General features: G+C 40.3%; 1 protein-coding gene across 1 annotated transcript in view; it reads right to left on the reverse strand.

Annotated features, from left to right (window-relative positions):
- ipo11 (importin 11) overlaps positions 1-22,227 on the reverse strand; it is a 105,732-nt gene that overhangs the window by 33,810 nt on the left and 49,695 nt on the right. The window contains exons 17-22 of the mRNA XM_075467734.1: positions 17,128-17,161; positions 16,897-16,937; positions 16,669-16,785; positions 13,758-13,871; positions 11,355-11,470; positions 8,319-8,395 (exon numbers count right to left, since the gene is read on the reverse strand). Of these exons, the coding sequence (XP_075323849.1) occupies positions 8,319-8,395; positions 11,355-11,470; positions 13,758-13,871; positions 16,669-16,785; positions 16,897-16,937; positions 17,128-17,161 (499 nt within the window). The remainder of the gene's footprint in view (positions 1-8,318; positions 8,396-11,354; positions 11,471-13,757; positions 13,872-16,668; positions 16,786-16,896; positions 16,938-17,127; positions 17,162-22,227) is intronic.

The raw sequence follows: 22,227 nt of genomic DNA on the forward strand, positions 1-22,227 counted from the left end.
TCTAGCACATATTTGTCATAACTCGCAAAGTATTGCACATTTCCCACATACTTAGGGCAGAACAAAATTCAAGTACTCGCTAAGTACACATAAAGTACACGCTTACACAAACTTCAATCTAAATGCACATCAAATTGGCAAACTGACCTTGAGAGTTACTGAAATTTCTCAGAGGTTAAAGATCAGAACACAATGAATTGTGCCTATAGAGTTGTTCTCACTCATTCATGAACCAGAGGGTCTGACTGCGAGTTACGAACGTCCCACTTTTTGCTCAGAATACTATCAACTCCTGGATGGTTTCTAACATCTGAGACACATGGCTACAATAACGAGACATGATTTATGCAAGAAGAATCACCAGCGAGACGGTGAAATGGTATTACAAACATGCATCAGAAAGAATCATTGTCGCGACCTCCCGTGCTCTGTATGAAAATAAAAAAAAAATAAAGAGAAAGAGGTTCAAGTTATCATAACAGGAAATTAAAATAACAGAATTCTTCTTCTGGGTTGGTCAGGCAACTCAGAGAACTGACTTGATAAGGCTTTCATCATTCCTGTTGCTCACTTTCGAAAAAGAGCCAAATGCCCCGGAACAGTCCGTGTGTGGCTACAATCTGACGAAATAACACATCTGGTTACTGAAAGTCAAATCACTTTTGTTGCTACATAACATGCTCAAACACTTTTAGTCTATAACCAATTTGACAGCAACAAAAGGAAGGTAGATGCACGGCGGCCAAAGCGACTGCGTATCTGTGTCTGTTCTGCAGCAAAATGACAAATTCTAATCTTACTGCCATTGTTCAAGGAGCTCTCCAAGGCTCAAAGCTTCAACAAAACCTACAATTCTTCCTTCCACTTTAAATTCCTTTAAAGTTTCCACTGATTAAACCAGGCAAAAAAACATTATTTTGAACTGGAATACAGTCCTCAACGTGCCCTCTGCCATAAAGCAGGAGCACTCGCTGTAATACTTTCTGTAATGTTAGGTGTTGATTTAGGATACATTCTTTTCCTTGTATTTGACTAAAACTCAATGAAATTACAACGTATTCTCATGTTTGTTCTTTCAGGAAAAGAACTGCCCATGGACAAGATATTAGAAAAGCCACAGAATGAGACTAAATCGTAATAGGCTGTTTTGCCAAAAACTAAAAAAAGCAATGAAATCTTAAGTTTAGTGTGCACATCACACGGCTGCAAAACCTGCTTTGGTTAAGAGGAAACGAGCCTCACTTATGACTGATTGCAGCTCCTGAAGTAGCTCCAATGTTTGTGGGGACACTGCTAAAACATATGGTCAGACTCCAAACCAGTTTTTATTTCAAGTGTGTGGTGTGGCTGACAAATGATAGGAGACAAAAGCTAACCGATAACAAGTGGTGTAAAACTCACTGCACTGATGTACTGCAAGGACAGTTCGTTGGGATCATTAACCATATATAGAAAATTTTGAAATGAGTAAAGCCCCCAAGATGCAGAAACTGAACTGTTTGTGTTTAAATAAAAAAAAAGAAAAGAGGTAAAAACTTAAGTGGAGAACTTAAAAAAAACAAAACTGTGTAGCTGAAGAGAGCCTATGATGACAAAAGCAGACATTTTTTTTTTACCTTACTTTCAGACAAAATGCAACAAAAAAAGTTTTTAAAAATGAAGAAAATGGATTTTCCGTAAATCAAAAACTGAACTTGTAAAATTAGAAACCCTTTAAAGACAGATGGACAGATTCAGTCTTAGACACGGCTAACTTTGCAAGGATTTACTCTACATGGGAAAAAAAAAAAAAAAAAACATTTTTGAATCAATCAATAACTACCCAATACATTCTCTTGTTGTTGTTGTTTTTTTCTTCTTCTCCAAAGTCACGGATGAGTAATCATAATGTGTTCAGAAAGAAATCTCTGAAAACTTGCCCTTTGGAGATGGAATAGTAATTCAAAGAAAAACAGGGCAACAAATGGACTTCTACAGATACGTAATAATGAGAACAATTTCTTCCCGTCCAGCATTAAATATGACCAAATACGTCCAAATGTCTGTGATAACTGCAGTCAAACTACTTCCTGTTGAGAAGCCTGGAATAAGAAGTTGTCTTCTAATGGAAATGTCCAGATTGATCCATGAAGCACATTAGCAGGGCGGTTAAATGTGGGAGCTTTCACAAGCCCTTAATGGGGATGGTTTGATGAGTCCATGCCTGTGTCTATTTCTTCTTACCGATGGGATGTTCAGAAAGAAATGTTGCCCAATTTTCCTTCTATAATTGCTGAAAATCTTCTTGAGTAGGTCGACGTTGAAACGGTCTCTTTTAAAGAAATGTATCTTAAATTGAACAGAGGGAGGCTGTTAGTAAAAACACAAAACAAGCAATTTTGAAGACATCAGTGTGGTGTTCTAGAAACTGTGAGATACTTCCTACACAAAAACAGACACACAGACGAATAACTTAATGGAAACTTTAATGGAAAACTTAATGGGAAGCCACATGGCTTCCCCTCAGTCTGGAAGGCAGTCACAGTGAAACATAAGTGTTAAATAAGAGAAGTTGGCATGGAAATAAATAGGTGTTTTAGAGCCATCACTTGCTCACACTGATCAGCATAATTTCCCTCGCTTATAATCACCATCAGCACAAGTCAGTGCACCACAACTGAAATGTGTCCTAGTTCGGAGAATAACGGCAGTAGCTAGTCTCACAATTTAGCCACAAAAAGGCCTCTGAAACTCTAATTGGGGAATTTGCTGCTCCAGTTTAGCAGTGATGGAACAGGGGCTCGTTATCAGACAGACCAGGCAAGCTGTGACACCCTCCGGAGCCAAACTCCCTCAATAGCCCACATCCCTCCACGGACTAAATAAATGAACTACCGGATGCTCAAGTGAAAGCCGGCCAAAGATGACGACCGGTGTACGATTGACAGTGAGATTTAAAATAAGGACAAGTTCATTTCTTTATCATTTTCTTCGTCGATAAGTGAATGAAAACTAAAAACTACTGCATAGGAATGGTTTTGTACTGTGCCTATGCCTCCAAGCTATTATCCTTTTTTTTTTTTTAAATCACAGAAGCTATGAGTTCTCCCTCAAAGACTTTTAGAGACAAGCTAATTACATCCAAGACCATTAAAATATTTTCAATGTACTAATGTAGCCAGAAGAGTAAAGTGTTTCTCACGGTAACCAGAAAAAAAAGCACGTGGAAAGGCAACAAGGCGCAGAATGAATACTAAGTACTGACAATCAGCTGTAAAAGGCACATTTGATTGTGTTATTTCGCTAATTAATGGAGCAACAAACCTCTGCTTGTTAACAGCAAAAATAGACGCACACATACAAATGTTACAAGGTACATACGCTACAAAGGTATAAATATCTACTGAAGGCAAATCATTTGCGTACAATAATGACATGGAAACAGAAGCTACGACTGAGGAGAAGAATAAATGCACCGCAACCTGGATTCAGCCTTCTTGTGGACTAGTTTACATATACTGAGAACAAATTTAGTACATAATGCAGACATAATAAGAGATCTTAATCAATGCTGGTTTACGGTAGGTTCACAAACCATTCTTGTGCCTGGAGAGGGCAGCTGAGAAGACAATCACAGATTGCGTCAAGGACCAATGATGATATAAGCTAAAACCACATAACATTTACAACACAGTGGCTATATTTTCATCTCTGACACTTAAATTTTAGGTTTAATAGGAGGTTGGTATAGTAGACGTAGGAAGAAAACAGCATTCATTCCCATGAGTCGAGTTATACGATGTAGCTGAAAGCTCAAAAGCATCTACTAAAACGATCGTGACAATTTTCAATTTGATAAATCTTACACAAAAGGTAGAACATAGCATAGAAAACCACAGGGTGCCACACCAAACCAGCAGAACCTTAGACCAAAGCCAAAACCAATCGTGCAACCTGCAAACGTGGGACCCTGCAACAGCTTGAAGGCCTTCAGTCGTTTTCACTCGTGCACTAAAACCCAGAAATGTTCTCGACATGCTCTGTAGGGACTCTGGATGTAAGAGCACACAAATTTGCAGCATTTGCTCCTCACTTACCAATTCACTTCACCTAGCCATGGCCAGGGTAATAATAACACCTTAAAATGTGTTTGAATAGAGCGGCTAATCTTCCAGAGCATTTATGGTGAATGAGTGGACACACTGATAACAGCTGCTGCCTCGTGCACTTCTCTGATGGCCTCAGTCCCTCTCTCCACTCGGTCAGTGATATAGAAGACATGTCCAAATGTATGCAGTGCCAAAGTCAATACAAAAACAGTAATCATTTCAAATAGGTAGTGCCTCATCCATCATTCTCCGTATGCTGTAAACGGAACGCGAAGTCCCACAATATACTTACTGCATCATGTCCTGCCTCGAGTATGCACCCAGGTCTGCCAAGGAGACAGTTTGGAGTATATCAAGATGTGAAAATGCATCAGAGAGCTTCTGCCTCTGATGTGTAAGTGTGAATGGACAAGCATAGAGAAGATATCCACCCAATTATCCCAACATTTTTCTGTGTTAGAATCTCAGGGAAACTTAGAGCAACTGTGGACTCTGTATCCCAACTAACTGTTGGGAGTTTTGCAAGAGGAATCTTTGACATCAATAGCTAAAAAAAAAAGTCCATTGTTATTGTCGTCTCAATTATCCTCCTCATAATGTGCCACAAAGTTCAATATCAGGTAGACATAAACAGCAGTCAGTCCAGTCAAGTACACACACTTCATGTTTATGAAGTCAAGCTGTTTGTGCACAACGAGGGCTGGCACTGTTCCACATGTGAAAGTCATCCCCGGCATGGACAGCGACGCACCCCCATACCATCACAAATGCTGGCTTATACAAACACATCCAATAACATAAAGGTGTAGCCAGCCAAAGTGTCCCAAATCAGAGGTTTTATCACAACAGACATCGTGCGAGAATGACTTTTGTCTCTTATTAGGAGACCATTAAAACCACTACGGCTTCACACGACAAATATATGTTTATGCTGTAATGAGGCTGAAAAAATATAATATCATCAACTTTTAATAGCCTGACCCTCTCAGACGTCGATTTTTGCCAAAGCCACCGACTATCCCGACACATTTCATGCAGCACTACTTCTTCTACTGCTATCTGCATGCGAGCGTATTCACAATCCACTTTGCTACATGAAACCTCCACCTCAAGCCACCACAGAGTGGAAATGGCAAGTTTTGTCAAAGATTTGGTGTGCGCACGAAGCTGCCTACTTGGTTCTTCTTGTAAGTAGCTCTAAAGATTTACAAACGGGTTCACGATATTTGCAGTCAAGCAGGGTGATTTTGTGATGTTAACCATCACACCAACCCGGTGCTGTCAAGACTAGTTCTCTTCCAAAACCATTTTTCGCAGTGGCACATCTGTATCCCGTAATTAGAGCCTCCAAGGACGACAGCGATGGGTTTGACGCAGTGTTTCTCAATTCCGGTCCTCGGGATCAACTCGTCATCAAGCTCTGCAGTGGCCTGATCAGGAGCCATTCATTTGAATCAGGTGTGCTGGAGGAGGGAAACATCGAAAACATGCATGGCAGTGGGTGCCGAGGACCGGAATTGAGAAACACTGCTTTAAAGAAAACTTGCAAGCAAGAGCACCCCCTCCCCCACACAGAACAACAGGTCAGCACAGCGAGACTATTATCCTCTTGTGGTGACGGAAATCAGTGGAGGGAGGTCTGGCTATGAGACTAAGTGGCATGTGGACCACTGTCAAAATTTAAAGAAACGTTAAGGAGCTTAAATGTGTCTCACACACAGACAGAAATTTAAACATGAAAAGATAATAAGACTGTGTGCTTGACATGAAACTGGCAGTATTAGAGGAGGTAAACAGGATCCAAGTGGCAATCCGGGCACACAAAAGATTCCCAAAGACCTCCTTAAACCGAGCAAACATTTATCTCTTTACTGTGTTTGTTCCAAAAAAAAAAAAAAAAAAAAAAAAAAAAAAAAAGCAAAATGGTTGGGAAGAGTGTAAACTATCCCCACAATGGATCAACCTAGTCTGGGTTGTTTTTTTCCCTCCATTTTGATTTGTGCTTTTCTACTAAATGGGACTGTTTTTTCTCATTGTTTTAATGGCCCGACATCCTCCACTGGACCAAATACTGATAGAAAGCAGAGAAAGGCCTCTGGTTCTATGAATAAGCACTGTTCTAAGTATTTTTGTTTTAATTTCCCCTTCACAAGCTGGGAAATGGCTGCATATGTGAAAACAGTAAAAACAAAACGGATTTTTTTGCATCACAGGGTCACAGAATGCATACTTCTATGATATGTTGACCAAGATGTGGGCTACGGGGAAAAAAAAAAACTCAGTGTGGTATATTCCAAAGGGAGATAAATATTTTGTCAAGTATGAGAAAGACAAGCTAGCCAGCAAAAGTGATAACAGCTAATCAGTTATTTAAATAGTGCCCATTTGGGGCTAAATTTGGTCCATTATCTGTGTGCATCTTTAACTCATTGCTCATCTATTGGGATGGGGCTGCCATGACAAAAAGGGACGCTTGTCATCGATTTTTTGGATGCAGTGTCTTATCTGAGGGAATCCCATATTGTGAAGGGTCTGAAGTTGAACAGCCAACTTTGTCAACCATCTGCAGCTCCCATTTAAGATCATTGCGCTGAACTGCATATGAAGAGGATGTAAGATGATTCGGCAACAAATTAAAGGAAATCTGCAGGTACACCTATGACCTTATGTATAGTCATGTCATCTGGCAACATCTCAAGGTAAGGTCATGGGCACTCGAAGAACATCTTGCTGTGTAGCCAGTTCATTTTCTTTCAAACCGCAAATCAAAGAACACCCTTGGCAGAGGAGACGGTTTGGTTGCATTTCCCACCATCCAACCATCACCTTTCTCTCTCCTTTAATGCGACACCCTCTTTCTTTACTTCATCATCATAGACTCTTAAATGATTGATACGACAGATGATTAGTCTTCACTGATTACTTTGAAGATATTCATCCGTCATGTGGATAGACCAACGCAGTGATGGAAGTGTTATGAGCAAACTTTTCTGATAATTTATCTTTAATTTGTATTGTTTGTATTGTGATCAGCTCCACCCATGTGGCTAATGCTGAATTTCACATGCCTTTTTTTTGCAAAGGCTTCTTGGTTGTAATATTTGTTTTGTCGCTTTGTAGCCTCCCCCGGTGCAATTTTTTGTTATTGTGTCTAAATGTTGGTGTGACTAAAAATGATCCACTCCACAAAATAACTAATAAAACTGAAGCTCTCCGTCGCCTTTGTTCGCCTGTTTCTTTTCAGCGCAAGATAAGAGCCTTCCCTATCTTTCCATCCACCCATGTCCAACCCTAATATACAACCTCTCTTTTTACGCCACCTTTTTCTACAAGAATTTTCCAGCAATCACATAATTCATTTTTATCCACCGCATTCTCGTTATGTTTCATCAAGCGCTCCCTCTTCTTGATCCTCTTTAATTCCCTCCTCCACCATCAGTCCAATCCATTACCGTCTTCTTTATTCCTTTGCTTTTCTGTATCCAAAGGATTCCAAATTTGCATAATAAGTGATCAAATGCTCTAGCAGGCTAATCAGACCACATGAGTGGCCATATTAATCTAACTAGTTCGTTATTTGCAGAGACACTAAATCAGCACTGTTCCTCATCACACTGAATGGCACACACACAAAAACAGCATGTGAGGTGTCCCACTGCTCTGGGCTTGTGATAAATCATCCAGCTGTAGCTCAATTCAATCTACAACCCCTCACAGCTGCCTACACACGTGGAGTAGGGGCTCGGATAGCTCGAGGCGACTGCAAACTGCCACAGCTATGATCTTTACCAAGTTACAACAGCCTGAGGTAATGACACTATGAAAATGATGTCTGTCACAGGGGAATCTACTAACTTTTCTCAACATTTGTGTTGTTTGAACATATAATGCGCATTATGCAGCTGTGACTTTGCTGCTGACTATTTTTGATTCAAAAAGTTTCCAGTTATGTTTCCTACTACACAAGCAGGTGTCAAAGAAAAGAAAGAAAAAAAACTCCCTTTGAAACAGAGATTCATAATATGTCCTCAAACTATCCAAAATGAATTACAGCTGCATTACTTTTTCATATCATTGTGATATTCTACAGTCAGCTGCTGATTTAATCCATATGTTAGTGCAGATACCCAAAAGGTATTTGTAGAGGAAAAAAACAAACAAACGGTGAAACTTATTTGCACACACATGGCCACATAAACCAGAAAAATAAAGAGATCTTAGTGAGCTCACCCAACAAAGCAGACATATTCTGGAAAATTCTGAGCAGTTCTGGGGTGATGCCTGGGCTGTTCTCCAAAGTCACCAACCTACGCAATGAGGAGGGGGGGCAGGCAAATGGGGGTAGTACAAGGAAAGATGAGAGGGAGAAAGCACAAAGGAAATGATAAAACAGAATATGGGAGAGGTTGCCAGAAAACGGCGAGAAGACGTTGATTAGAGGTGGCAAAAGAAAATGGAAAAGTGAAATACAGCAGGACAAATTACAGAGGCAAAGAGAGGAAGCAGAACATAGGAATGACAAAGGTGGAAGAAGATGCATGGTTGAAGAGGTGGGTAAAATAAAAAAGCACAAAGAAGAAAAGGAAAGTCATGTCATTGGTCTACTCGCAAAAAACATGGGAAATAAATCTGTGTTGATATCTTAAATAAATGCACATACAGAATAATCTGTTCACATTAACTCATAAACAAATAATAAACAAATTCGTGGATTAGAATTACAAATTTTTTTTTTTTTTATAAAATCAGCAAGAGTCAGAGCAAAACATTTTTTATCAGCTCTTATCAGGTCTATCAGGTCGTATCAGGTCTTAAACACAAGCATCAGAACCTCAAATGAACAGATGACATATTACACCATGTCCTTATTCATATAAAAAAATAAATAAATTAAAAAAAAACAAGCCAAAATGTAGAACACCACCGTGTAAAAAAAACAAAACAAAACAAAAAAAACTAGTACACCCTTACTGCTTCCATAGGAACTAGGAGGGTAAGACGTAGCCAAGTGCTGCTAATCAAATGCACTTGTTTCACTGATCATCAGCAAGTCTGACCAGAGTTTTGTAGCATTCAGGTTTGTGTTCATACAATGTCAAGCAGAAAATGCATCAGCAATGATCCTAGGCTACATTTACACTGCAAGTCTTGATGCCCAGATCTGATTTTTTGCCTAAATCCGATTTTTTTTAACGTGTGGTTACACGTACTTTAATAATGTGACTCATATCTGATTCATGCGATTACACTTGCCAATCACCTGAAACATTGCACATGCCTACATAAGTGTTCACCAAACTCTACTGCTGAGGCAAATGGACATATGGACGTTGACATAGGTGTGATGCTAGTGTTGCGGTACATGAGAAGTTTGCCCAACATTGGCAGGATTTTAAGGCAGAGAAGGAGGAAAAGGGCCATTATTGCATCCTGTGCACACGCTGCAATTATTGCCTCCTCAGCTGTTCAGAGGAGTGTCTGGGTGCCAGACCGATCCCAGGACTGGTGGGAGAATGTTGTGGCGGGCTTTGATGAAGAGCAGTGGGTCAGCAATTTTAGAATGAGCCGACAAACTTTTGATATGCTGTGCGAGAGTTTGTCCCCATTCTTCTCCTACCAAGACACCACATTTCGTCGGGCGATTCCACTGAAAATGCGTGTCGATGTCGCTCTTTGGTGGCTCGCAACAGAAGCAGGCTATCGCACATTGGCTCACCTATTTGGCATTAGCAACGCATCAGTGTGCCTGATTGTAAACAACTTCTGCCACGTCGTGCGAGACGAGCTGTGGCATCGGTACATACAGCTTCCACGAGCTGATGAGCTACAGACCGTCCTCCGAGGTTGACGCGTGGAACGCAATGTGTAAGAATATCCGATCTGCCTGTTTACACGGCGGTCGCATTGTCACATATCCGATTCATATCTGATAAATTTCCACATATGAAGGAGGCCTGTATCCGATCTCAAAATATCCGAATGCATGCGTCCTTGTCCTATTTACATGGTCAAAAAACATATACGATCTGTGAGCAAAAAAATCGGAATTGGGTAACATTTAACTGACAGTGTAAATGTAGCCCTAGAGAAGCAATTGTTGGTGCACATCAATCTGGTATTGAGGCTAAGTCTCAGACTCTACAGTTAAGCTAGCATGCTAAATGTTCAAGTTCATGGCAGTACAATTAGAATAGGACTGAACAGGTGTGGCTTGTTTCTGGAAATGCTTGGCCATTTTGCGCACTGCACGTTTCGAGAAAACCAAACCCCGCATATCTGCAAAGCCTCACACCAGCTGTCACCAACGTGGCGTCGAAGGGGCGACGGCTTTGGCTTGTTTTGCAGCCACAGAACCTGGGCACCTTGCAGTCATTGAGTCAACCATGAACTCATCTGTATACCAAAGTATTCTGAAGTCAAATATAGTTAGACAACCACATGGGCCAATTCGGGTCATGCAACAGGACACTGATCCAATGCATAGCAGCAGAATCTAGACTTAGATCTGACTGACATGATGTGGTGGGACCTTAATGTAGCTGTGCAACAACAAATGCTTGCAAACCTCAGTGAAAAGAAGTAAAGCTGCACATAGAAGTGGGACAGAATTTTAAAACCTAGCAAGGACCGGATGTACTTTTTATTATTATTATTGAGGAAGTAAACCCTTGCCAAATCTCAGTATATGGAAAACAAACATTTACAGGGCACTGCTGCTTATCAGGTAGGACAAAAGACAGGGCAGAGACAGGATTGTTGCTTAGAGCCACACATTTTTCTTCAACTGAACCAAACCTTTTGTGGGTGGTGCATTTGAAAAAAAGAGAACGTGGCTTTGAAAAAAAATGTTCACTAAACAATAACATAAAGGCAAGACTGTGAGCCGCCATAAATCATCAAATAAAATTTATCACCCACGAGGAGCGACGACCCGTGAAAACAATAATTCAAACAAGAGGTAAAGGTGAGCTCATTAACCATTACTTGTCTACAAAGTGTTTGCATTTGAATTCAAAATGTGTCGTCGACCCGAGTCAGTAAATTAAGCTGATGACGAATGTGACATAAAAGACTGAATGGCGCCACACAGAAAAGGAGAGGAAAGGAGGAGATAAAGACAGCTATAGCCACAGTGTTTGCGTGAAGCTGTGTATGGAGGGGATAGAAGTGATATTGCTAAGTGTTTCATAAATGTCTGCTTCAGGGGCATTTTTATTATTTTCTTGGAACTCATAAATTCTAAGTGTATTGCATGTGTATCCATACCAAAGCTCCAGTCCATCCTCTAGCAAATAGACGTGTGGCGGTTGAGAAACATCGGTGCTCAGCTGGATGACAGGAAGAAGGAAAGGGTACAGATTCTTGCTCTCTGCCCCAAGACCCTGAGGAGACACAGAGATGTGGGACAGTTAATGCCTGAAAACGACAACCTGACAAGGAAAGAAGACAGGGAGGATCAAAACTGCACTGTACTGTACTTACTCCATGTGCCTCAGTTTAATCAAAATTCTTTACAGATCATCTGAGCTGAGCAGAGCAGAGCACAATAGATTTATAGATGTTCAAAGTGCAGCAGCTGTGACTCACCTTTTGCAGCACCTGCCGCCCAACTCCACCACCGGTCAGAGGACAAAACTTTTCATACAATAGATCAGGTGGACAAGAGGGGGGCCTGCATGCAAAGTCTTCAGCTCTGCTGCAAAAAATACTTGTTCGAGGTGCAGGAGTTATTTATTCATTTATTCATTATTTTATGTTCTTTTGATGGCGCCTTTATAACAGCACGGGCCCATTAAGTTAAATTGTTTAAAAAAGGACTGAGGCACAACTGCAGGAACTAAGTCGCAGCTCATTTATTGGTCATTTGGATTTTAATGACATTTTAGATGATATGGGGGTACGAAAGAAATGACAACATCTTCCTTTGGGGATATATATATATATATATATATATATATATATACATACACACACACCGCTACTTAGTAACAATCCAATTCTCATAGCCTTGTCGTACAGTTTGCTTTGCAATGAATGGGGAAAAAGAAAATCTGCTGTAGATTTGCTTCTGGAATGACGAGGAACCACAACTACTGGAACAAAAGCATCATATTTCAAAGCTTCATTTCTTCTTATAAGGCAAAGGATATTCTACACAAGTATACACATATTTTTCATACATATTCTTACATACACAATCCTCAAGGGACTTAGAGTCCCCACCAACAACCAAGTTTAGTTATGCTTATGAATTATGCACTCTGAAAAACCCTTTTCCCTCCAAAATCACCTCCATCTTTTTCACACAAAACCCTCAAACACTTGCCTGCTACTAGAAACTCGACCACCACCTCACATCATGCCCCTTTAAAGATTTCCCATCCCTTCATTTCTCACATCATTTTGTAAATTCACAGAAAAGGAGGGGGTGGGCGGCTTGAGCAGCAGAGTTAATCTGTGTGAAGGCACAGAGCATCCAGAGTAGTGTTTCAGAACTGTCAGCACCATTTCACTGATGGCATGGCATTCATTTACTCCCTCGTACATCTCTGTGGCTGTAAAAGAGAAAAAGCCTCACTCAATCCCCTGCTGGCAGTAAACCCGCCTCTCAATCACAGACACCAAGTCTCTTGCAAACCAAATTCACCCAAGTTTGAAAACAAGCAGGTTAATATGCCGGCTTTTGCGAGCTTAACAGCTGACTTATTGACACCAGCTCATTAATGGACATCAATAGGTTGCACCAGTCCCAGATGGAGTGCAGTTAAACAGTCAAAATGCACAAGTGACAGACTCTGGTCTCGGAGAAGATCTGAGCAGTGCTGTTTCAGAGCAACATATGTCATGTGTGTCACACGGGCTTGATATTTGTTATGCCATCCAAATGCTGTGCACTGTACAGATAAAGATTACACCTGAAACAATGCCTAAATTAAACATGCATCCTTTGCCTTTTAGTCGGTTCCCCTGCCCGCACAATCTGGGTAGAGTGGAACTATATATACACCGCACATATTTAAATCAAATTAGTACGAGAAAACAAATTCGAGGCCCATCAGCTGTGCGCCCCTATTTGTCAGATTCAGTTTGAGAGAGTAACACAAGAGCACAGCTGGCAAAGGCAGCTTGTCATTATCACTAAGCATTTCATCTGCCACTACGAAGTGCTGAAGCCGCAGCCACATAGGGGTCCAAATCTTATTGAAGGCTCAGGAAGGCAACTTCAATCCTCTGGGGGAATGGAGCTTGTGTCTGCAGCTTTTTTTTGTCTTCATTTAATGTCTTTATATAACTTTGTGGTAAACCCAACTGTCATTAAGGCAGCTGATTGAAAATGAAATACCATACAAACTTTCCCACAAGCACAACACAGCACTGCTCACAACATGCACGACAAGCATTCCATCCTGTTGTTGTGAAATTATACAAGTAAATCTGAAGAAAAAAAAAAAGCAAAGCAGGAAACACATTATTCAACCAGCTGCAAATATAACTGAAGCACAGAAATGCCACCGTTTAAGAGAAATATACCTCATCAAACCCAACAACTGCCAGATCCCCGAAAAAAAGTAAAAGCTCTCGTGCTCGAAATCCTGGTATTTCTGCTTTACGAAACCTTCACGTGCGCAGAAAATATGGAAGCAGACAATGGATGTCAAAGCAACGTACCTGCACCAAGTGGACAAGTGTGGTGAGTATGGCGCATCGTAGCATGTTGTGTTCCTCGGACTGCTTCCAGAGCAGAGGCAGATATTGAACCAGACAACCTACATATGGTCGAATCTGAAGAGGAAACAAAACGCACACACGTCACTGTGACAATCGATCCGCAAGTTCCAGGAAAACATATTTGCATTTGTTAGTATTGTTTAAAAAAAAAAAAAGATTTCCATTTAGGGGTAACAAAAGCTGCTTCAGCCTTTTGTTGAACCATATTCATTTATTTGTTTATTTGTTCAAGCTTTTGTTGGAACATGATTAGACAAAAAAGTCTTTCGGAATAAAGATGGCGAGGGGTTTGCCATTCTGAAGGATTGCATGGGCGAACTGCGGCCCAATTTAAGAAAAATGTCTCACAACTTAAATAAATAATCCAAATAATCATTTGGAAAATCAGATTTATATGACGTTTAAAGTCATAAAAATGTTTAGAAATTCCGGCGAAATCATTGTATGCATAGGGACAAAGCTGAAAACCAATGATTTTGTAACGGCCATCATTGTTACTGAACTTAATCTGTCACATATCCACAGAGCTAAACCTCTATCATGCAAAATAAGATAGCATCAGACTTAAGAGAGGTAGAAAAATTGTCAAGTCGTAATAAGAATTAAATGTGGAAATCACGGACGCTGTATTCTCTGAACTATGCAGCAGAGGGAGCATCTGAAGTTCCGTAAGACTTAAAAGCATTGCTCAAAGAAGAGTCTCAGCTTTCTTTGAAACATGTCTGCGGCGGGCAATTTGTGGCATCACATTGAAAATGAGAATACACTTTTCAAATGCTTTTTAGTTATACTTTAACATGCACAAGTCTGACAAGTTTGCTGCCAGCAATGTCAGAAGTGTCTGCGATTGTCTGTCGCCCTCGACTTTCTGGTGTGTCCGGCATCGGTTAGGTTTCGTCAAAGTTTTTTGGGTTTTTTAGCATATTAAATGGGTAATGGGTGTCAGTACTCTACTCACTCTAATATCACTCTAATCATCCAATTAGCATAGTTAATGAGTTCCACATGTTGGAACGACATCATTGTGTTATTTTGCAACTCATGAGGCTTAATTGCTTATTAAAGGAATATATTTAAAAAAAAACTAATAATGCATTAATGTAAATTGAAAAACAAGTTTTTGAGTGGTATAATGAAATGAAAACACACCCAAGACAGAACTATATTGAATGCTAAAAACTAAACTAATAGCGAGGGAATTTATGCATTTCGTTTTTCTACTATGTTCTCTGGTTTCCTGTAGTGAATTATGTATAGACTACTGTTCCTTTTTGCACTGCAAAGTTGTGCAGATTGTAGGTCCTAGTTGGCAGTTAGAAGTCTTTAGAGCTCAAATCTTGCCTTCAGAATGGTCCTCTACTTTCTGCTATCCCCTCAGCGGATCGTTTTCCCATCTCCTCCAATCCTATACATCTTCCTCTGTCATGGCATGCTTGTCCTCTCTCACCGCATCGATTAATCTCCTCTTTGCCCTTCCTCTCTTCCCCATTGCCTGGAAGCTCGCTCTTCAGAATCTTTCTCTCAAATATAGACATCATCACTCCTTGGAGCATTTTATAAGCAACTCAATCTCGCCCACCTTATTATGTCCCTCAAGAGTGCAACCTGAGCTGTTATACTCATCATAACTCAATTATTGCCACTCATAGTTTGAATCGTTGAATCTTTAACTCTTGCCTCCAAGTCTGCCTTTTTTCGTCAGTGGCAACATCCCGACACTTTACAACAAAGCTGGCATCTTAACTATCCTCTCAGGCAGTGTAATGATGATCAGACTTTTAGTATATATTCTGAAATACAATAAAAAAAACACATACAGCATATTTCATCTAATAAAATGGGGCCGTATCTGGAATCTTCTTTTCTAGAGTTTTTAACACTAGAAAAACCTTTTAGTTATAGACCATGTAGATTATATCACTCTCATTCCTGTCTATAAAAAAAGGAAAAAAACATTGGTCACTGATTATTGCACTGATTTAAGGACTTGAAAATAAGTTTTATCAGCCTTTTTCTGTGCTGACCTCGGCTAACCTTTTGTACTCCCTGTAGAGGACGTGCAGCCCTGCTGCAGAACCCACGGTAGGATTTTTATTTGCTCAATTACACCTTCATACAGAGCGGGCTAGGAGCAGATGAAAGAGTAAAAGCAGAAAAATGACATACAGCCCTGAGGATGGGATAAAAAGAGAGAGGAACACAGCCACCAACTAGCTGAGGGTGACATTTGTGAGATTGACAGCATAAAAAGGAGCTAAATTTCATATCTGTCATAGTGTTTATTTCAACTCAAGCTGCACTCATGGTTTCAATGCCTAGTTTTCTCAGCTGCTGCCACTTTTTGTGGGTTCAAAGTCCCTTGTGAGAGGAACTAGAATATTAATAGCACTTCAACTGACTCTAGAAGTTTAGCCAGGGCCAGTGACTGAGGATGACTTAACCAGACTGACAGTTCACAAGAATGAAAGGCATTTCTAAGACAGATTTAAGTCATGAAGTCATTGAAGTGAAGGTGCTTAAAATGGATCTGAAAAGAACTCAGTAGGGGGTCCAGAGGAAGGTCAGCTTTATTTAGGGATGACAGTTAAATGGATTAGTTACTTAATTGATACTCAGAAAAAGAAGAAGAAAGAAAAAAGTGAAAGACTGAACCCTAACAGTAAATAAAAAGGAGACATCGGAACAACTGCGGCCTGAAGGCTTGTGATTTACAAAAAAGTTCAATGAAAACCCACAGAGAAGTCATTAAGATCTGTATCTCAAAGTGGTCAGACTGTTGTTTTACCATGCTGGTCGGAGCACGAGGTGACCAATGTTTTAAACCGTGTCCCCTGCAGGTTTCAAAGCTCACCTGGATGTTCACTCTCTCAATGACGCAGGAGATGACGTGGAGCACCTGCATTTTAGTGTCACACTCCGTCACCTGCTGCAACAGCTGGAAGAGCAGCCCAAAGATGGACTCCAGATACTTAAATACAGACAAAAGTTATGCATTAGGTGGGATATAAACACAAACTGTTTCTTTATTTGATCAACTACAATTTTTGATTTCAAAGCCTCGTTAAGACATTGTACTCACTGGGAGGAATTGTTCTGTCCGGAACTCAAAGTCATCAACAGGTGGCAGATAGTTAAGGATTCAATTCTTTGGATGGATTGAAAAAGCACACGTGCAGTTCTTCTGCAGTTCTTTATAATGCGTTAGATAAGATGCTGTCTTTTTACGGAACATGTTAAATGAGCAGGATCAATTTGTTTGACACAGAAGTTTAGCCCCCTCTGAGAAACAATGCAAGTATGGGAAGGATATTCAGTTTGAGAGTGGTAGCAGTCTCAATCCGCACCTGTGAGGGACAGAGAAAAAAAATGCAGCTCATTGTAAAAAAGCTAAACTCCACACAGTCTCTCTTCCCAGATCAACAACAATCAAAGGTGCAGAGGAAAAAGGTCATCCTGGGCCTGAGTGCATGGGGAGCCGAGCCTAGAAAAACTGACTAAACGCAGAAACCGAAAAGATATGAACAGAAGATTGCTACATCCGCACAAAAGTCTGCAACCAAACACAAAGAACATAATTTAACTTCCCCGGACTCATTCAGACCTCAGGCACATCTTAAAATGTATTCTAAAACTTGAGCCTTATTTGAAAACAGCCTCCTTAAACCTGAGGGCTTTCTGGAAACCTGGACAGGGTAGTCAATCTCAACTAAAAGCTTTATTTCTCAGACGCTGAAAAAAGAAGAAGAATATGACATGAACACATTTCAGAGGTTTAAAAAATGGCTTTTATTGCCCTTAAATTCATCAACGTTAACAGTAAAATCATACTGTTTCAGTTATAACGGTGAGGTAAACGTTTATGTTGCATGTTCTCTTAAGGGGTTAAATTGCAGCCTCAGAGAGACTTGCAATGTCATTTTTAAAGAGGCAGCAGATCATCTTTTATGCACCGCCAGTGTGATCTGGCAGAGACAGAGGTTGGTGTGGACATGTCCACAGATGGCAGAAAGGTTATTAAAGAGGGTAAATGGGTCCAGAGAAAGATAAGGAGCTGAGAACTCCATTACCGCAGATCCCTTCAAGAACAAAATCCATGTTTCTCCAGGGATGCGGTGTTGGAGAAAATTGTTATCATATGCAACATATGAAAGTCTGTGCAGTATAATTTGACACCAAAGTTACTTGATGTGGAAGTAACTTTAACACCACCCTGCATGCTGCTTCATATGTGTCAATAAACTTAATTCTAGGTTTCCTTTGGACACCAGTCACCTTTCCACTACTGGTTCTTAGTGCAGCTGTTGACCTCATACATCTGTATGCCATAAGCTAAGTAGAAAGCCAGTTTGCCCTTTTTTAGCCCGGCTTCCTCATGGTTCAAGTCTCTAATATTGGAAATAACACAATGTGTTTTTTTAACATGCAACTTGCTGTCATTGATTGTTTCCAGTTCTGATGAAAGTGCATCTCCCCTTCACTGCAGTTGTTAACCCCGCTGCATGGTCCTGTATCCAGGACTATTTTCTGATGAAATATGGAATACTCCAGGGTTCTGCTCTTGGGTCAAAAATACTGATAGTTTCAAGTATGTGAGTATTCAAGCTATGTCCATATCCATCTATTCACCTCATTTCTTTTTCTCTGATTATGTAACTGTGTTGGTTGAGTTTAGGCTCTCTAGTGTTTCTGCTCTCTCTAGGCGTCATGTGGATCCTGTCTCAACCTTCAGAAGTTGTTTTTCTGGATCTGATTATTCATGCAGGAAACATTTCAACGGGGAAGTCATAACTCATAACCAAGTTGTTAAGCCCAATTTAATAAATCAGTGACTTTGGCCTGTGTTGCTGAAAGTATCTTTGAATAGTATGAGCCATACCCTGGTCTTTTGAAAAAGGTGCTCAAAGTTTTGTATCTTTGCTGGTCGCAAGGCTGGAGATAACAGAAAACAGTTTGGGAGCTTTTGTTTTAGCTGTCTGTGCCGCTCTCAGGCCAAAACTAATCGGTTAAAAACTTCCTCAAGCCTTACAGAGCCGGGAAGGGCCAACAACAATCGATCACACAACAAAAAGTACAATGTGCCAAAAAAAAAAATCACAAAGGAGCACAGGGGAAAAGCTCAAACAGCAGCTACACTAGAAAAACTGAATTATTTTCACACTTTAGTTGAACTCAGTCACATTGCAGATCTTTTACTTTGGTCTCTCCCATAGCAGAGCAAACCCAAGGAAACAACAAGAGAACCAATACAACCAAGAGCAGCACACAGTTCAGATTATTCCACATGTTTATGCCACCGTCTCAAAGTAGCAGCAAAATGCTAAAACACGTAGACGTGCATTTGCAAGGCACCAACAAGGAGCATAAACAGAACTATGTTAGGCCCTTTATCCAAAAAAACTTGTTACACAAAGTACAACAATGTGGGGTTTGTTACCTATGCCCAAGTTTTGAATCAAACCAGCAACATCAGAATGAAAGCAGACCACTACCACCACCTCCTGAGCTACAGCAGCCTAACTTACTTTAAGGTTATCTTTTGTAGGCTATAGAAAAAGTACTGCAGACATTCCCTCAAAACACACCCGTCCTCTGAGGAGGATGATATCTAAAGTATGGAGGAGCTGGGTGGCAAGAGCATATCTAGTGAGTTGACGTGAAAGTCATCTTGTCAAACTAATATCAGGATCACACATGCATCTGTATTCACCAAACTATGAACGGACTCATTTAACTCTTTCGTTGCCATTGACGTCTATAGACGTCAATTTAAAAAAAAAAAACGCTGACTGCCAAAGACGTCTATAGACGTCAATTGCGTTTTTTAACGGAGCGGGCTGGGGGACAATCTAGCGGAGTTTGTCACTAAATCTTAGGCTTGTAAACACTAAACAGAGAATATACTGGCAAAATTACCCGCAAGGTGGCAGCAGTGCCACTTTGCACAAAAAAAGAAAAGCTTTTCTCTGTTTTTTGGGTCAAACAGCTGTTTTTGGTGAAACCAACCTATGTTCTACTGTCTATTACTAAAGGACTGAAAATGGTAGAAACAAACTTTTTTTTCCTGATGAAAGAAGAGAGTCTACTCTTTCGTTTGGTAATTTCGGTGTGTACATAGTCATAAGACACACTTTTCTGTGGGTCTTGGAAAATCAGTCAAAATACTGTAAAACACTTGGCAGTATGGGTCTCTCTGAACTGAAAATGGCTGGCAGCCAATGAGTTAAATAGGAAAGCTCACAAAAAACAACCCCTCATTCTTTCACCACAGACCTGTCACTGCTGCAGAGAATCACAACTGCGAAGTTAACATTTATAGCAGTGAATAGTCTGCGTTTATGAAGTACTGACAGTTAAGGGATCCATAACATAACATTTAAAACAGGAGCATAACAATAACCTTAACTTAACTTGCAGTGTTATACAGTCAAACTATAATTCCTTTAAACACGCATTTACATAAATAACAATAATAATAACACTTAAAAGAAAGTAATGAATGATAATAGATCTGAGTCACTCTTTTGCATTGAGTGTGCTATTTATTATTAATGTCTCGTAATTTCATATGCTCCAAGAAGATAACTGCAGCTTGGCAGGGTATCGCATCTTAAATACAAAAAGATTCAATCTAACTGTAAACCTAATGAGTTTAAAACTGATAACTGGTTTGTGTGTGCTCCAATCACAAGAACTGAATATGCATTCCATGTTGAAAATATAAAGAAAAATACTAACTCCCTAAAAAAAATATGAATACAAAATCAAGCAATGAAAGGTGTGTGTCGACAAAGGCACTGGCAGCAGCACTGGCAATTCAAACAGTGACAAGAACTTAATTTGATATAATGCCTGATGAAATAGACAAATAGAACAAACATAATATCTGACAGTGACTCAGTCAAAATACATGTGCTCCGACAAGTTTTTTTTTGTCAAAATGTGAAAAATTTAAAGATTAACTAAAAGAAAACAAGTTTAAATCAAGCAGATTAAATTAGATTAAACTTTGTGAATCTAAATATTTAATCAAGCTACTCTTTGAAAGAGGTTGCCAAAGATTAACTGCAGTAATCGATAAACATAAAACTATATTGCCAAAAGTGTTCACTCACCCATCCAAATAATTAAATTCAGGTGTTCCAATCTCTTCCATGGCCACAGGTGTATAAATTTAAGCACCTAGTCATGCAGACTGCTTCTACAAACATTTGGGAAAGAATGGGTCGCTCTCAGGAGCTCAGTGAATTCCAGCGTGGTACCGTAACAGGATGCCATCTGTGCAACAAGTGTCGTGAAATTTCCTCGCTGCTAAATATTCTACACTCAACTGTCAGTAGTATGATAACAAAGTGGAAGCGATTCGGAACGACAGCAACTCAGTCACGAAGTGGTCGGCCACGTAAAATGACAGAGCAGGGTCAGCGGATGCTGAGGCGCATAGTGCGCAGAGGTCGCCAACTTTCTGCAGAGTCAATGGCTACAGACCTCCAAACTTCATGTGGCCTTCAGATTAGCTCAAGAACATTACGTAGAGAGCTTCATGGAATGGCTTTCCATGGCCGAGCAGCTGCATCCAAGTCATACATCACCAAGTGCAATGCAAAGCGTCGGCTGCAGTGGTGTAAAGCACGCCACCACTGGACTCTGGAGCAGTGGAGACGCATTCTCTGGAGTGAAGAATTACGCTTCTCCATCTGATAGATGAGTCAGGGTCTTTTGCCAGGAGAACAGTACCTGTCTGACTGCATTGTGCGAACTGTAAAGTTTGGTGGAGGGGGGATTATGGTGTGGGCTTGTTTCTCAGGAGCTGGGCTTGGCCCCTTAGTTCCAGTGAAAGGAACTCTAAATGCTTCAGCATACCAAGAGATTTTGGACAATTTCATATTCCCAACTTTGTGGAAACAGTTTGGGGATGGCCCCTTCCTGTTCCAACATGACTGCGCACCAGTGCACAAAGCAAGATCCATAAAAACATTGATGAGCGAGTTTGGTGTGGAAGAACTTGACTGTCCTGCACAGAGTCCTGACCTCGACCTGATAGAACACCTTTGGGATGAATTAGAGCAGAGACTGTTACTCAGGCCTTCTTGTTCAACATCAGTGTCTGACCTCACAGATGCGCTTCTGGAAGAATGGTCAAAAATTCCCATAAACACACTCCTAAACCTTGTGGAAAGCTTGCCCAGAAGAGTTGAAACCGTTATAGCTGCAAAGGGTGGGCCAACATCATATTAAACCCTGTGGATTAAGAATGGGATGTCACTTAAGTTCGTATTCGTGTAAAAGCAGATGAGCGAATTCTTTTGGCAATAAAGTGTATAATGAGCTACATTCTATCAAGCTGTCTGCATGTTACCTCACAAATGTTTTTAATTCCTTCCTTATTTAGTGGTCTGTCTTAGATGCACTA

The sequence above is a fragment of the Odontesthes bonariensis genome, chromosome 6 (assembly GCF_027942865.1).
Source record: "Odontesthes bonariensis isolate fOdoBon6 chromosome 6, fOdoBon6.hap1, whole genome shotgun sequence".
Taxonomy (NCBI): domain Eukaryota; kingdom Metazoa; phylum Chordata; class Actinopteri; order Atheriniformes; family Atherinopsidae; genus Odontesthes; species Odontesthes bonariensis.